This window comes from Telopea speciosissima, chromosome 9, assembly GCF_018873765.1.
Source record: "Telopea speciosissima isolate NSW1024214 ecotype Mountain lineage chromosome 9, Tspe_v1, whole genome shotgun sequence".
In the NCBI taxonomy this organism is placed as follows: Eukaryota; Viridiplantae; Streptophyta; class Magnoliopsida; order Proteales; family Proteaceae; genus Telopea; species Telopea speciosissima.
Window position 1 is genome coordinate 22,629,975 of NC_057924.1, and position 17,968 is coordinate 22,647,942.

The following is a 17,968-nucleotide window of genomic DNA, read 5'->3' on the forward strand; positions in this document are numbered from 1 at the left end:
CATGGACTCTAACAAGAGAGTCTCTAATGGGTTCTTCCTTCTTACTTCTTACCTTGGAGTGAGTTGAGTGGAGCGCTTCTCGGAGGGAATGGGGTTTGGATGGGATTCTCGGGTGAGAGTAAAACAGAGGAGTGTTTGTTATTTTGAGAGTGGCAGAACTCTGAAATCAGAAGACCTCTAGGAAGAAGATACCAATGGAAAAGCAGCTTATGACTTGGGGGAGTCTGAAGATGGAGTGGAGTGGGCCGGTGGGGGCCTGAGGGACTGTTGGAAGTAATTTTTTTTTTTTTCTTCTGTTTTTTGATGAACAAGTTTTTATTTAGAATAAGACATGCAAATCTCAGAACGGACGCAACCATAAAGTGAAAAGGGACCCATCAGTCGCGCATGCTTTGGATAGTATTACGTAATCAACTAAGTGACTAACTGTAAACTTTCACTAAACGAATGCATTATTATTAGTAATCATCATTAAGGCTCAAGCCATTTGTGATTTCCCGTTGCAGTCAGCATTTCCTCGGTTAAACAGTTATAAAAAAAATTCCATTAAAGTTAAAGGTCTGGTTAGCATTTCGTTTTCAATTTAAATGCTTAACAGCTTGGAATAATTTCCATGAATCCTAAGTGGTTACATAGGACCTAACCTAGTTCACAGTTTGCATGGATTTTAAGGAATAAAGTAATAAAAATTATTTTACCAAAAAAAAAAAAAAAGTAATAAAAATTAGTAAAATTTTCAGTATCACCCCCTAACGTTTGCCTATATTTTAAGACACACTCATTAACTACCATAATATCAGCGTTTGCTTTACAAAACTAATTCCACTAGGACCCCCTACCGTTAGTTAAGAGTTGTTAAGTGGTAATGTCAGCTATTTAATACTTTTTAAAAGATAAATCTACCCTTCTTAGTAGCAAAGTTCCTAATCTACCCTCTCAATTAAAACAACCACAAACCCTTCTTCTTCCTCACACTCAGCTGACGACCTTGGAGAACATCCACTCCAACCTACCATCTTCTGAAGAAGAGACCTACTCTGTGTTGGGAAGAGATGCAGAATGACCTTCCCACCTATGTGAATCAAATAAACAAACAAACGAAAAATGGAAACCAAACAAACAACCACAAACCAAAACGAGCACAAGATTTAATGTGGAAAACCATTCAATGTGAAAGGAAAAACAATGGGGCAACTCCAAGAATAATCTACTAAATTAAATAAAGGATTACAATGATTCACCTCTTAAGTTTATGCTCAAACTTGAGATCCACCACAATATTGAGAAAATAAATAAGAAACACTTGGAGAGATTATAAGGTTAACTCATACTTTAAAGAAGATGCTACCAAATCACCTCTAAAAGCCACCAATAATTTCTCCCAAAGCTTGGAGAACCCAACCAAGCAAGCAAGCTGCAACTTCGATTAATCGGCTAAATAAGAGCATGAGATGTAGCAAAAACGGCCTTAAGAATGACCCAAATGTGAGAGCTAAACCTCCACAAAAATTCTACACTTCTTCTTCTCCAAGAGCTCCAAGAACAAAAAACTTCTTATCTTCTTCTTCTTAACAAAAAAATAAAAACAACTTTTCCTCTCCTTGGAAAAAGTCCACTCACTCTCTCTCTTTCTTTTTCTTGCAAAAAGAAAAATCCACTTCTCACTTTACGTAGGTGACCTTTCAAATTCAAACCCACTAAGAATGAGAAAGTGGATGCCAACTCATTTGGCCTTTTTGACTTCTCAAATGGATTTTGACCCAACTTAGTCTAAACACCCAAAAGCTCCACATGGGGCTGAACCATATTAGCCCCGCACCCAACAAACTCCCCCTCCAATCCCATGAGGAGGACTCCCCCTGTTACGCCCGCATTCCGATGTAATATATATACTGTCACATAGAGAGTGACTGGAACAATCACTCATTATCCCAATACCTACCAGGATCACAGATACAGTGTCCTGAGCCACAGTCCACCCTGTCATCACATATTGATAACAGAAAGGAACGAACTAATATGGAATAAGTCATTCCAAATCACAGAGTTAGCGGAAGCGAAATTAAATTAAATCATGTAAAATTATAGAGCATCAATTCTCTAATGATAACACATAGTACACTGTTCATTAATGTAACCATTCAATCTCTCCTATAAATAAACACAGTTTATACATGAATGTGGAAATGAAGACAGAAAATTAAATTATAAATAACTGTCATGAGGGCACTAATCTTGGGTGTACATCCACATCCAAGTCACAGTCGTCGGCTCCACTTGATTCGCATCCAACGGTACTCATCTAAGTAGTACCTCTTGCATAACAACTAAAAAGGGGGTTGCGCAACGGGGTTAGCTACACTAGCTAGTAAGGGAGCAAAGGGGAATGCACATACACCATACAATCAATATAAGTCAGAATGATGCATGCTAATGTTAGCTTCATTTTCCACCTAGCACACAATTCTATCAGTCAAGTGTATACTGTTGTGATAACTCGGGAGACACTGAGGGTCACTTATCCTATTGCTCCAGTGAAACCTCAATTATCACGAGGGGACCTACGCCGGTAGAAGCCATCATGACCACCCAGTGGCAGACCCCGATAGTCATCACTACCCCTGTTCTGGCCTCTCCCACCTCCACAGACCATAGGTGCTCAGACTATCCAACATATAAACCCTTGTCGGCAAGGGTCGTAGCATAAGGGAACAAGCATCCTAGCCGCAGATATACTACATGCAAATCCTATTGTCCCGAGAGGTATTCCGGATGCATCAACGTCCCATTCCATCTAGTACCCGGGTACTAGCACGGCACGGCACACACAGATCAGGATGACATATATCAGTTTTCATAATTTAAATAAATTGGGGTTCCGGTACTGGCACACCAGGCACCGTAGCCCGATACAATGGTGAGCATACTATCACATTCATAACAGTTCAAAATTGAATATAATTTTATGCGCACAATGCTGATAATTATATAATAGCATGTTTAAGATTGCATATTAAATATATATATAAGCCCAACAAATCACCTAGAACCCACTCACAATAATTCGGATATCGTTCGATGTGTTTGGTATGAATTGCCTTGATATATGCTCTCCTGCTCTGGTTAGGTAGCCTAGGGGTATGTGAAACATAAAGTTAGAAAGTATGGACGGGTCCCAAGAGGAGCCCCAAGTGTTATAGACAAGTAATTCTAAACATGAAATCTTTAAGTCAGTTTGATTCCCAACCTTCTTCTTAAGGTCTAACAGCCTCATGGGCTAGGGGAGGGTGTCCTAAACTTTCCTAATGGCATAATGTCTCATATCATTCATTTTTCTTGGGAGATCCCATAGATTGGTCTCTCCTTAGGATTTTTCCATTTCTAGGTTGAGGTCTTAAGTCCCTTAGGACAGGAAGGGGTTTCGAGGGCATCAAGGGTAGACCTTGGCACCCCGATAGGTCAATTAATTAATACATTTAGGGGTCACTTTAGGTATTAATTAACCCCCAATAAGGTTTACTAAGTCTTACACAAGCAGCCACAGTGTGGGCGAGGTCACCGGATTAAAGTCATGCTCCTAAGTTGCTATCAAAATATATCATCTGGGTTTGGGCCCACTTTTTAGGGTCTTTTATTTGGATTGAGTCCACGGTTCCTTCATAGAAAATGTATTCCTTTGAGTTTATTTTACAACGCAACTTGAATCGTGTCGATACGATATGTATAGACAAAGTTATGGCTACAATAATGAACAATAGTTATACTATATACTGCGGGCGGATCCACGAACGGATTCTGTTTGTGTGAGTCCGCCCGTGCATCTAGTCGAACCCTGAGACACCCGAGTCACACCCGAGGGGGTGGATCCATGGGAAGATGCACGATGGTGAGTCCTGTCCTTAGTCCGCTCGCAACAGGAATGGGTTTTTCAAGTCCGAACTTCACCCAAATTGATCCCCAATGCCCCTAATGGCTTCAAGGGCTTGTAGGGATGACTTCCAAGGTTCATTAGGGTCACAAATACCCTAATGGCACAACACATTAAGCCATCTGTGGTCTATGTCCAAATCCTCAACCCAAACTTGGGTTTTTAGGAAAAAAAACTAGGTTTTCATGGCTTGGGTTGAATGGCACTTCAAAGAGAGGTGCAAGGGTATGCAAAGGCATCCCAAAGGGACTACAATCATCTCCCCAACAAGAGCATTGGGTCCCAAGTGGAACCCAAGCCAAACCCAAGCTCCAAAATCCAAAACCTAAACTAAAAATTAGAGAAATAGAGAGGGAGAGTTGGAAATCACTCACCTCCAATGGAGAACAAAGATCTAGGGCTAGGTGAGCCCCCTTTCTCCTTCTTCTTCTTCTTCCTTTCCTTTTATTTTCTTCTTCTCCTTCTTCCTTTCTTTCCTTTCCTTTTCTTCTTTCCTTCTCCGGACAGCAAGAGGGGAGGGAGGGGATGAGGTGTAGGAGGAGAGGACAGTAGCCTCCTCTCTTCTCCCTTCCCTTCTCTTCTTCTCCCTTCTTTTCTTTTTCTCCTCTCCATTCTACGTTTTCAGCAATTGGAGAAATAGGGAAAGGCTTAAGGGATTCTTCCTTTATAATTAAAATGGACCTTAGGGTCCGTTTTCCTAAGCCCTTAAACCCCAAAATCTATTTTAACTTAAATTGGGCCTTAGGGCTAGTTTGGTTAAGGCTCTTAGATCCAATTAGTTAGGGTGTGTTTGGCTTAGCTTTAAATCTCAGAAGACCTATTAATCCTTATGCTTTGTTTGGTTTTGAGTTAAATATAAAACTCATTAATTCTTTAAGTTAAGTCTAATGGGCCCACTTTCATGGCCCAATTAATAATTTAATAGTAAGGGTGAGGGTCCATTTAGTCCAAGGGTCTAAGTATGGTGCCCGGAACACGGGAATGTGAGTCCCACAGGAAAATAAACCAAAAAGGCAAATGACAGTACGGGCGGATTATTGATCGGATTCACCAGCAGTGGATCCGATCATGACTCTGGTGCTACTGTCAGGGCCCAAATTTCAAGGAAAATTACGGGGCTTTGGCCCACACTTTCAAGACTTCGAGGGGATATTTTTAGTAATATTTTAAGTCTGAGGTTACAGGTGTTGGCCAGTGCCACCGTGGCATTGCCCTTTAGGTAAGGTCTAAATTGACCCGGGGTATTTGGGTATATTTGGGGTAAGGGTGTAACATCCCCATACTATAGGCTCACATGGAATCCATGCCTATCAAATTTCTGCATAGTTCATGCTTCTCCTTTGGCACTGTCTTGGTCATCATATCTGATGGATTCCTATCAATATGAATTTTATTGATCTTCATCAAATCATTTTCAAGGACATCTCTACTCCAATAATATCGGACCTCAATGTGCTTGGTCCTAGAGTGGAATGTATCATTCTTGCTCAAATCAATGGCACTTTGACTGTCACACCTAACAACATACTCCTTTCGTTCTAAACCCAACTCCATAAGAAAACTCTTTAATCATAGCATCTCTTTACAAGCTTCTGTGGCATCAATGTATTCTGCCTCTGTAGTTGATAGAGCAACGCACTTTTACAATTTAGATTGCCAAGAGATGGCTCCCCTACAAAAGTAAACAAATAACCCGAAGTAGACTTCTTTCTATCAATATCTCCTACCATATCTGAATTTGTATAGCCCTGCACCATGATTGATGAATTTTCAAAGCATAAACAAACTTTAGATGTGCCTCTTAGATACCTTAGAATTCATTTTACAACTTCCCAATGTTGCGTACTCACCGCCGCTTACCTTATAAATCGTTTTCCCACCCATGTTCTCCATCAAAAAACCCCCTTTGAAATTTTGTTCAATACTCCACCCTCTTATTCCCACTTACGGGTTTTTGGATGCTTGTGCTTTGCTAGGAACACCTCTATCCTCCATAAATTTGACCAATGTGCCAACCCATGTATCTTCCTTGGATATCCATATGGGCAAAAGGGTTATCGTGTATATGATCTCTTAACTAAGAAGGTGTTCGTCTCTCGTGATGTAACCTTCCATGAAACCATTTTTCCTTACAAAATACTTTCATCCCCTACTCATTTCTGACCATGAATCCAATCCTTATATGGTCTCAAACAAGCGTTCCGGCAATGGTTTTCCAAATTCTCGATAGCTCTATTTGAATTGGGTTTCCAAGCTTCTCAGGCTGACCACTCACTCTTTATCTTGTCTACAAAGGGTGCGACTATCTACATTCTTCTGTATGTGGATGATATAATGATTACAGGGACCGATGCCTCTCTGATGCACAAAATCAAGGACGAGCTCAATCAACGGTTCCATATTAAAGATCTTGGTCCTATCAAATATTTTCTGGGCATTGAGGTCGGTCGTTCCTCAAAGGGCCTATCTCTATGCCAAAGAAAATATGTTCTTGACTTACTAAAGGACAATGGTCTCACTGCCTCCCGCCCAGCACCCACCCTAATGGAACAAAATCTAAAATTGACAGATAGTAACGGTGACATTCTTCCAGATCCATCCCCCTACAGGAGTTTAGTTGGACGCCTCATTTATCTCACGGTCACACGATCGAACATTGTCTATGCTGTCAACATTTTGAGTCAATTTATGTATTAGCCTCGCCAACTTCATTTGGATGTTGCCAATAGACTTCTTCGCTATCTCAAAGGCACACCAGGGCAAGGCATTTTTTTCTCCTCCACTAACACACTCGAATTAAAGGTATATTGTGACCCTGACTGGGCCAGTTGTCCTATGATGCGAAGATCTACCACAGGTTATTGCATTTTCTTGGGGTCCTGCCCCATATCCTGGAAGATAAAGAAGCAGCACATAGTATCCCGATCTTCGATAGAGGCCGAATATCGTGCGATGGCCATCACTACTTGCGAACTCACTTGGTTATCTTATTTGATGAGCGATATTGGTCACCCTATCACAGTGTCGATTTTTCTTTACTGTGACAACCAAGCAGCTGTTCACATTGCAGCAGACCCTGTATTCCATGAGCGCACCAAGCACATTGAAATAGATTGCCATGCTGTGCGCGAAAGAATCCAACACGGTCTCATCCAACCAAGAAAGGTGGCCACTGAACTACAGATTATGGACATATTTACCAAAGCACTGGGCTAAGACCGTTTCACACAGCTGGCGTCCAAGTTGAGCGTCCATAACCTCCACGCTCCAACTTGAGGGGGAGTCATAGCATGAGCCAACTCATGCCACGTCTTCTACCTTATTAAGCAAGCTAAATTACAGGATAATTGATTCATTGTATCACTATTATATTGCTAACCGATTGATTATATATTAGGTAGCACTATTTTAGGATATAGGATAATTGATTGAACTAATCTAGGAATCCATATCTGTAACGGTTCAACAGAACCGAGTGTATATAATCACCATTCCATTATTCAATAAACACACACCTTCACGGTTATCACTAAGTACCTACTAACAACACTAGTGGCATATGCTATGTCGGGCCTTATATATACCATAGCATACATCAAACTCCCTATAACTACAGTGTAGGGGATCTTCTCCATTTTCTTCTTTTCTTCATTACTAGTTGGAGACAACTTAGCACTCAACTTGAAATGGCTAGCTAATGGTGTACTCATGGACTTTGCATTCTTCATGTTGAATCTTGCAAGTACTTTCTCAATAACTTCTTGTTATTCCTATCATGCTTGATTGTTATACCCAAAATCGGCTTTGCAACCCCTAGGTCCTTCATGTCAAAGACCTTGTTTAATTCATTCTTCAACCTGTCAATCAAGTTAGCATCTTTACCAATAATGAGCATATCATCAACATACAACAAGAGAATAATAAAGGAAAAATCTGAATATTTTCTGAGGTAAACACAATGGTTAGTAATGGTTCTAGTAAAACCATTATACTCATCATAAATGAGTCAAATTTAATGTACCAGTGTCGTGGTGCTTGCTTCAAACTATACAAGCTCTTCTTTAACTTGCATATTATGTGCTCCTTGCCCTTTACAAGGAATGCTTCCGGCTGCTCCATGTAAATTTTTTCCTTTAAATCTCCATGCAAGAAAGCAGTTTTCACATCCAACTGCCCAATCTCTAAGTCTTAATAAGCGGTTAGACCAATGATAGTACGAATAGAACTCATCTTCACCATAGGAGAAAAAATTTCATCAAAATCAATATCCCTTTTCTACCCAAATCCTTTGACAACTAGCCTTGCCTTGTACCTCATTTTCTTTTTGTCATCTTCATTTTTTAGCTTGAAAACCCACTTGTTCTTCAAAGCCTTTCGCCCCTTTGGTAGTTCAACCAACTCGTAGGTCTTGTTCTTATGCAAAGAATCAAGCTTTTCTTGCATAGCTTTGTTTCATTCAATCTTTTGTTGATGAACCATGGCTTCTTCAAAATTTTTTGGTTCACCACTTTTAGTTACTGTCACATACTCTGATGATGGATTTTTTTTTGATGCTTTCCTTTCTCTTTGTGACCTTCTTGGCATAGGTGGTTCTTCTTGAGGTAACTGCTCCCCCTGCTCAACATTACCATGTGCATCATCATTTTCATATATATCATCAACTGTTTGAGGAGCCTCATCACCCTCAACTTGATTTTCTTCAACTTAGTATTGCTGTCCATCATCACCATAAATAGGTAAAGGGGGTTGTTGTTCTGGCAATTCATCTACAACCCTCCGTGGCACTTCCTCCTTGTCAAAATCAGCCAGTGTTTGATTTTCTCAAAAAATCATATCTCTACTTCTAATAATCTTTTTATCAACTGGATCCCATAACCTGTAACCAAGTTTTTCTTTTGTATACCCCATGAAAATACATTATTTTATATTGTTATCAAGCTTGGACCTCTCATCTTTTGGAACATGCACAAAAGCCTTGCAACCAAATACTTTTAAGTGACTATAGGAAACATCTTTCCCCCTCCATACATTTTATGGAACATTTCCATCCAAAAAAGCAGATGGAGATAAATTTATCAAGTATGTAGTTGTCCTCAAAGCTTCTCCCCAAAATGGCTTAAGTAATTTTTCCGTTGAAACACCTAACTCTTTTCATAATGGTGCAGTTCATCCTTTCCGCAACACCATTAAGTTGTGGAGACTTGTGAATTGTTTGCTCATGCCGAATACTATGGGCTTTGCAATGTTTTTCAAAAGAATCATTCTGATCATACTCACCACCATTATCTATGCGAATGCATTTGAGAGATTTTTCTGTTTCTCTTTCAACCATGACATGAAATTGTTGAAAGATCCCAAGTACTTGGTCTTTAGTTTTCATGGTAAAACTCTTAACTTTCCTAGATGCATCATCAATAAAAGTGATAAAATATAATGCACCGTCAAGAGTTTTTACCCTTATAGGACCACATACATCGGAGTGAATTAAATCAAGAATCTCAGTTTCGTTTAATTAAAGCATGTGAAAAAGAAACTCTATGATGTTTTCCAACTAAATAATCATCATAAGGGGACAAAGATGTACCTTTGATATTTGGAAGATAATTTTTCTTCACCAAAATATCCATATCTTTTTCACTCATGTGGCCAAGCCGCCAACGCCACAAATTAAAATGAGATTCTCCAATGGCAATGTTCACTTCGCCATTTGAAAGTTGAGCTTCGATCTTGTAAAGAGGGCAACATTTCTTGCCTTTTGCCACAAGAGAGCCCTTTTTCAGCTTCCATATTCCATTGCCAAATTGTGACTCATATCCTTCATCATCAAGCTTTCCAGTTGAAATGAGATTTAATGTGAGATCTAGAACATGTCTCACATCCTTGAGAACCAACTTATAACCAACATTGGTTGTAATGCAAATATTACCCATTTCAAAATTTTTTTATTTTTCATCATTTTCCATCATTACCAAACCAAAGTCTCCTGACTTGTAAAAGGTAAAGAAGTCTTTGTGTGAAGTAGCATGAAAGGATGCTCCTGAATCAATGACCCAATTTGAATCATTATATGTTGCATTTACATAACCATCAACACACATAAAAAAAAAGAGTAAAACTCCATTAGAAGCAACTGTAGTGATTTCTTGTTCTTTGTTGCCATCACCACTCTTTTCTCCCTTTTGATTGATCTTTAACTTTCAACAATCATTTTTCTTGTATCTTGGCTTCTTACAATATTAATAAGTCACCTTTTTTTTTTAATTTAGATCTTCCTCTTGATTTGTTTTGACTATGATTTTTTTTATGCTTTGATCTTCCTCTTTCCTGAGTAACCAAAGCATGTAGGTGAAGAATCTGTAGATTTTCTTCTCACTTCTTCATTCAACAAACTACCTGTAACTTGACTCATGGTAACAATACCATCGGGTACCAAGTTGCTAAGGGATACAACAAGAGTCTCCTAACGGTAATGAGCTCAGCAACAACAATGCTTGTAACTCATCATCTAACACAATCTTCATGGCTGCTAACTGATTAATAATGCTTTGCATTTCATTCAAGTGCTCTGCAATCGACCCTTTTTTTTTTTTTTGAATTTCAAGTTCATAATTTTTAATTAAAAATATTTTATTTCTATTTGTTTTTCTTTCATACAAATCATGCAATTTCTTCCACAGAGAACTTGTACTAGTTTCATTTGATATATGATGGAACACAACATCATCCAATCATTGCTGAATATAAGAAATTACTTTTCTATCCATTTTCTTTCAATCATCATCTGACATAGTTTCTGATTTATTCTCTATTCCATCAACTGACGAATAGATGTCTCTTGATAGAGATGGTCTTTCATTTTGGCTTTCCAAATCAACTAATTGTTTCCATTCAAACTAATTATCCTTGAAGAAATGTTTGCATCCATCTTTGATTCACACGCAACAAAATCAACCAAGCTCTGATACCACTTGTTGGGAAGAGATGCAGAATAACCTTCCTACCTATGTGAATCAAAGAAACAAACAAACGAAAAATAATAACCAAACAAACACCACAAACCAAAACGAACACAAGATTTAACATGGAAAACCCTTCATGTGAAGAGAAAAATCACGGGACAACTCTGAGAATAATTCACTAAATTAAATAAAGGATTACAATGATTCATCTCTCAAGTTTATGTCCAAACTTGAGATCTACCACAATATTGAGAAAAGAAATAACAAGCACTTGGAGAGATTACAAGGTTATCTCACACTTTAAATAAGATGCTACCAAATCACCTCTAAAAGCCACCAACAATTTCTCCCAAAGCTTGGAGAACCCAACTGAGCAAGCAAGCTACAACTTCGGTTACCCAACTAAACAAGAGCATGAGATGTAGTAAAAATGGCCTCAAGAATAACCCAAATATGAGAGCTAAACCTCCACAAAAAATCTGCACTTCTTCTTCTCTAAGAGCTCCAAGAATAAAAGACTACTTATCTTCTTCTTCTTAAAAAAAAGTGAAAAACAACTTTTCCTCTCCTTAGAAAAAGCCCACTCACTCTCTCTCTTCCTTTTTCTTACAAAAAAAGAAACCCACTTCTCACTTTATGTAGGCGACCTTTCAAATTCAAAACCCACTAAGAATGAGAAATTGGATGCCAACTCAATTTGCCTTTTTAACTTCTCAAATGGGTTTTAATCCAACTGGGTCTAAACACCCAAAAGCTCCACATGGGGCTGGACCAATATAGCCCAACACCCAATACTCCGGCATCAACTGAAGAAGCTCTATAAGGCCTCGACGACCATCTTCCAATAATCGGCATTTTGTGGAGAGAGCCTATATAAGTACCGGCCATCTTCCTCACTCCGGCAATTTCTTTTCTTTTTCCTCGTCTACTTCCTGAATTTCGCCTTCCTCTTCTTTCTTGGTGTTGTCATCTTCTGTCTTCTCGGTCTAGAGATAGATAGGATATAGTTGATAAATTCAGAGTGTTTCTTCACAAGATCTTTCAATCTCCTCTCTTCTAAGTACTCCAACTACAAAAGAAATAAATTCGATACAAATCACAACTCAAAAGCACCAGGGTAATAATATAATCCTTAAACTAATGGAATTAGAATCTTGTATCACAAACCTGGTCTTCCTTCATGTAGAGTGTGATCTTTGTTCCCCTATGTACCAAGCTGATCTCCACTCACATCCTTGGTAACGGTGAACAAACCACCCGCTTGTGACTCCCAGATGTATTGTTTGTCATAGTTGTGCTTAGTTGTCACAATGACCTTCTCCGCAACGAGATAAGATGAGTAAAAACCCACACCAAATTGACCAATCATGCTCACATCCGGCCCAGCCTGTAGAGGCTCCATGAACTCTTTGGTCCTAGACCTCGCGATTGTTCCCAAATTATTCACCAAATCTATATCCAGAGGGGAATAAAGGGACTATTTATTAAACTGTCATTGCCTTCTTCATAACAAAGAATAACCATGAGAACTCTGAAAAATAAAAATAAAAAAAAATTAAAAGAAATAACGATATTACTTACCAAGCTAGCTTTGGTCATCCCAATACCACTGTTGATGATCGAGAGGGTCTTGTTAACCTTATCAGGAACAAGCCTAATGAAAAGATCCGGCTCCGCATCAAGCTTGCTCTTGTCTGTCAAGCTCTTGAACCTGATCTTGTCCAACGCCTATTCATTCCAACGACCAAAACATTTACAAAAAAAAGAAGCACATAAGAATCAATCAAGCAAACTTATGGACAAAATATGCATTGCAAAAATTGAGAAGTACACTCGCATCAGAGGTATTGCTAGCTGATTAGCTCCCTAAGAAAGATCTCCTTATTGCTATTGAAGGTATTAACAATAAGACTGAGAAGCTGATTGATCTCGGCCTGCAAGGCAAAAAGGTTTCTACATCTCCCATCTTAACATCCGCCATGGTGCGTCGTCGATCAACCTTAAAAAAGAATCGATTCACAAAGTAGAAACTCTTGCTAATTTCACGCTCGCTATTGGAAGATATAAAGATACTAAAATGAAGGACGCAAGAGGACAAATAGAGCTTCATCCGTCGATTGTAGCCGGGCTGCTTTGGTCGCCGGAGTAGGAGACAACCTGTTCTTCATCAAAGGCATTAAATGATTTAGGGTAAGTTTTTTATGTTTTAGTGTAAAGGATATTTTGGTCAAAGGAATTTCAAAGGTTAACACCGTTCAAAAATGGGTAATGGTTTATATTATGGTAGTTAGTGGGTGTGCTTTAAAATATAGGCAAACGTTAGGGGGTGGCCCTGATAATTTCCCTAAAAACTTAAGGGCAAAGTTTTCCTCCACCCATAGAGGACAGTTCACCTACCATCTTAGGGTTCACAAACCCCTCCTAGGGTTTTAGTATGTTCCATTAACATTCACTTCATTGGTGCGCTCCTCTATGTGGTTTGCTCTGAAAACCCTCTCTCTAAAACAATATGCACATCATGCTATGGATTGTAAGCCACAATAACTCTATAGTGGCCAGGCAATCTTGAAATTAAAGATAACCTTTTTTTTTTTTAGGTTTTTTCAAATGTCCTCTGAAAATGGCCAAACTAACAATTGCCCCCCCGAACCTTCACTAACTCCACGTGCACCCCTGCTTTCCAAACTAAGTACCACTATAGTCCCTCCCGTTAGACAGATCCATTATGTTATAATTGATCCTAGTTTTTTGAACATTTATCGACCATTCTACCCCTTGATAGGGTAGAATGACCCATTTGACCTCACTTAAGCATATGACCTTTAGAGCAAGGCAAAAGAGGGAACTCAACCCTGCAACTCATTTAACCCCCAAACCCTAGCTATCTTCTCTCTTGGCGACTGGCGACCACAATGCTTGTCGTGACCACCATGCTTATCGTGACCACTATGCTTACCGTTGCGACTGAGAGGAGCTGAGACTGAGTGCACATTGCTGCTGGGACCTGCTACTTGAGAGGACAAGTTGGTGCTATGCGGCTGCTGCTGGTGGTGTGGGGCTGTTGTTGGTGAGACCTTCTGTTGCTACTGTTGACTTCCTTCTGTTGCTGTTGAGACCAAAAAAGGTAATGCTTCAAAGCCTTCACTCTATAATTCATCCCATCCCTTACATTTCCGAATATCCTAAGGTTTGTCATGCTTCAAATGTCCATATAGGCTTCTTTCCTTTCCCCTATTGTCCTGTCTAACTACCCTAGAAAATGTTAAGATTGAATGGTAAATGATTGTAGTTGATAATTTTGCAGGGAATATGTCTATTGTTAGTGTGAATGAAAACAAATCAAGGTACTTGAAGTTACCCTTCAAGCAATGTCATTGTAGTAAAAGAGCTGTTGTGAGGGTCTCGAACTCAATAGAGAACCCAAACAGACCCTACTACAGTTGTGATGACAAATTTAGGGGTGGTCGCAACTTCTTTCAATGGTGTGATCTAGGCCAAATGGGTGAACCAAGTCAAGTTGCCCTCACCAATGATGCACCAAACATTATGGGGTCCAACATTATGGGTGAAAACATTGCAGAAGAGCAACAGAGGATGTTGCCACAGAGTAGGGAAGAGCTCTATAGTCTGAAGTACAGAGTGAAGGCTCTAGAGAAGTCAAATGAGATAATGAAGTTAATGTGTGGATTTATGTTAGGGTTATTTCTAGTGAACCATATTATTATTATTCTGAAGATGTAGTATGTAGATCCCAGTATGTCATTGAAAACTTTATGGTTTGAATGAATGAATGAATAGAACTGAAGTTCCATTTGGTCCTCCTAAACATCAGCTATCTTCAAGAAAAGAACAAATCCTTTTCTGGCCCAATAAAGCAAGTCCCATCTCCAAAATGGTTTATGCCTTAAATCCATGTCCTTATCATTGATCAGCTAGCTAAGCAATTAAAAGGGCCATTGAAAATTGGACTGCAAATAACTCATGAACAAAAAGTGTATATTACCAAGCTGCCAGAGAAATTTACACCACAAAGACCAAGGCTACAGGGCCATTGAAAACAGGGCTACAAATTACACCACAGAGACCAAAGTTGCAAATTAACCATTTAAATGGATAATGGAGGCAAAAAGGATGAAGAAATAAAGGAGAATAAGTAATATGACATATAATGTTATTTCAAATAACATACACAACAACTCATTGTTCTTTGCATCAATATCAACCCCAATCTCATTGTTTTCAAACACCATACATAACAACTCATTGTTTTTGCACTAACTTCATCCTAAACACATAAAACCACTCATGTTGCAGCAACTCATTGCTTTTAAACACCATACACAACACCCTAAACACATAAAACCACTCATATTACAGCAACTTCATCCTTGGTAACTTCTCCATCCTTGACAGCAACACCCTCCTTGACAGCTTCTGCATCCTTGACAGTAACCTCTCCATCCATGACAGCAACTCTCCATCCTAAACAACAACCAATAGCCTTTGCAGCAACTCTTACCCTTGACATGGATGAATCACATCAAATCAAACACATAAGTCCTTGTTTATACATCAACTTTGACCAATGCATCTAATGAGCAGCATATTAAGCAAACTGATACATACCAAATTAACTTGGACCTTACTGTTGGGCAGCCTTAGCTATCCTTGCCTTTTCTTTGATAGCCCTCCTTGACCTTTCTGCCCAAGCCTTATCTTGTTCAGCTACATAAGAGGTTGTAGTTGAATTTTGAGAAGACCTTGTTACCATCTAAGAGAGAGTTGGCTCTTCATCCATGCTCTTCCTCTAAAGATTGCATCACCAACAGATAAGAGACTGGAAAATAAACAAAACCTAATCTAGTACTTACACACTATAATGAAAATCAAACATTTGAGGTTTTAAATAAGTACCTTGACACCACTGCTTTGAGAAGAGGATGGCCCTTTTCCTTTACCCTTAATTGGATCTCCTTTGCATGTCCTCCTATTGTGACCATATTCTTTGCATTTGTCACACCTAATACTGGAGGACTTCTTCTTCTTATTTTGTTTAGGTGGCTTATCAGCTTTTCTCTTTCTATTTTTACTAGGTCTATCGGTTGACCTCTTCAAAATAGGAGGAAGCAAGGCAGTGTCAGCTAAATCCTTCACATCAAATAGTGGATGAATCATCTCACCATTGGCCATGAGATATCTCTCTGTAGTCAAATATGGATCACAATAATCCAACACTCCTACCTTGGTCCAATTACTAGTTGAACCAATATGCTTACATGGCAATCCAGTTACTACCTAGACTCCACATTCACAGCTCTTGTTTCTTAGGTTAACCACATAACTATTCAGACCATCTTACACCTCAAATTCATCTGCTCTAGCATACACTGGATGACAACAGTTGACATATTTTTGCAATACATCAAGCTTCTTTTTCATTCTGGGAGTTAACACATCTTTATAGCTACAACCCTTTGCATACCTTTTTTGAAATCTACCCATCAATTTTAATCTAATTTGATGAACTAAGATAAGTGTTAGCTTGCCTCTGAAGGGTCCAACCCATTGATTGAATGACTCTGTCATATTATTGGTAATGCGATTACTATTGGCTTTATGATCAGAAGCATGTCTTGCCCACATATAGACAAGAGTCTTCATCAACCACTCATATGCTTCTAGCTTCTCCTCTTTCATGGTATTCATAGACCTTTGAAAACCCGTAGCATTATATGATTTACTTGCTCTCCAGAAGTATCCCCTTAATGTAGGCCCACCTCCAAACTGTGTCTTGAAATTATTATATAGATGTCTGCTACAGTGCCTATGATGTGCTACTGGGAACTTGATTCCAAATGCTTCAATCAAACCCTACAAATAAATAAAAAAAAAACAAATTATAAACTATTTTTTGGAATAAAAATGAAACTCAAAATACAATAGATTACAAACTATTATTATATAGATGACAACCAAACTGACAACTTACTTTTTGTTTGTTTGTCATGAATGTAAAGGGTTCCCCAGTAGGTGTGACTGTCCCAATGCAATCCAAGTAAGTTATGAAGAAAGAATAACCAACTATGTTTACACTCTATTTCAACCACACCATATGCAAGGAGAACCATTCCATTGTTCCCATCAATTGCAATTGCTGAAACCAATACTCCACTATATACTCCCTTTAGATGACAGTCATCAAGGCCAATGAATGGCCTACATCCCTTCAAGAAGCCTTGCTTACATGCATTAAAGTATATAAACAGTCACTTGAATTGTGGATTTAATATTATTACTCCATGCTACTCTTGTCCATATCTATTCGCATTTTGGTATTGAATCACAAATTCTGTCCCAGGGTTTTTCTCCTTAACCAAAAGCCCATAATTTTGTAACTTCTTATATGCCCTTGCATGACTGCCATCAGTTTCTTCATTGATAATATATTTAGTCCTGTACAATTTAGTCTTATTAGCTTTCACACCATACTTTTCTGTTAAATAGTCTTCCATTACATTGATGTTCATATGTGGATTTACCCTAACATTGGAAGCCAATTTCTTTGTTATCCATGTTGCAGTTACACCCTCCTTTTAAATACTAAACCTCTGGCATATGTGATTGGGATTAAGTGTCTTGATTACAAAGGTGATCCCATCATTGTTAGGTGAAGCATGAATCCTCCATGGACAACCTCTCCCACTGCAAATTCCAGTAACTCTGCTCTTATCATTTTGCTTCTTCAAAACCTGAATTCCTTCTTGAATTTCATATTCCATCAACACCTCTCTAAACTGATTAACATTTATAAACTCTTGACCAACACTCAGTACAATGTGTTGGTCTACAACACCATCTATGTCAAACATTTCCTCTCCCTTTTCAGACTCACATTTTGTACTTGTTGTTTCATTACTTTTCTGCTCTCTTATGTCCTAATTTCCTTCTTCAAATCCTGAATCATCTTCACTTATACTATCAGACATTTCATCTGATTCTCCTACCAAGTAATCATCATCTGATGTGTTAGTATCTTCCACTTCATCTCCTCCTTTTTCACTATCATGTACATTACTAGCTG

At 38.7% G+C, this 17,968-nt stretch overlaps 1 protein-coding gene and 1 pseudogene across 1 annotated transcript; both read right to left on the bottom strand.

Annotated features, from left to right (window-relative positions):
* Positions 1–12,033: 12,033 nt before the first annotated feature.
* LOC122638758 lies at positions 12,034–14,083 on the bottom strand (annotated as a pseudogene).
* Positions 14,084–15,253: 1,170 nt separating this feature from the next.
* Positions 15,254–17,756, bottom strand: LOC122638759. Its single transcript, XM_043831608.1, has 5 exons — positions 17,494–17,756; positions 17,232–17,340; positions 16,992–17,126; positions 16,370–16,758; positions 15,254–15,407 (listed from the first exon to the last, which is right to left on the bottom strand). The coding sequence occupies exons 1-5, from the start codon at positions 17,754–17,756 to the stop codon at positions 15,254–15,256; spliced, it is 1,050 nt and encodes a 349-aa protein (XP_043687543.1).
* Positions 17,757–17,968: the final 212 nt, after the last annotated feature.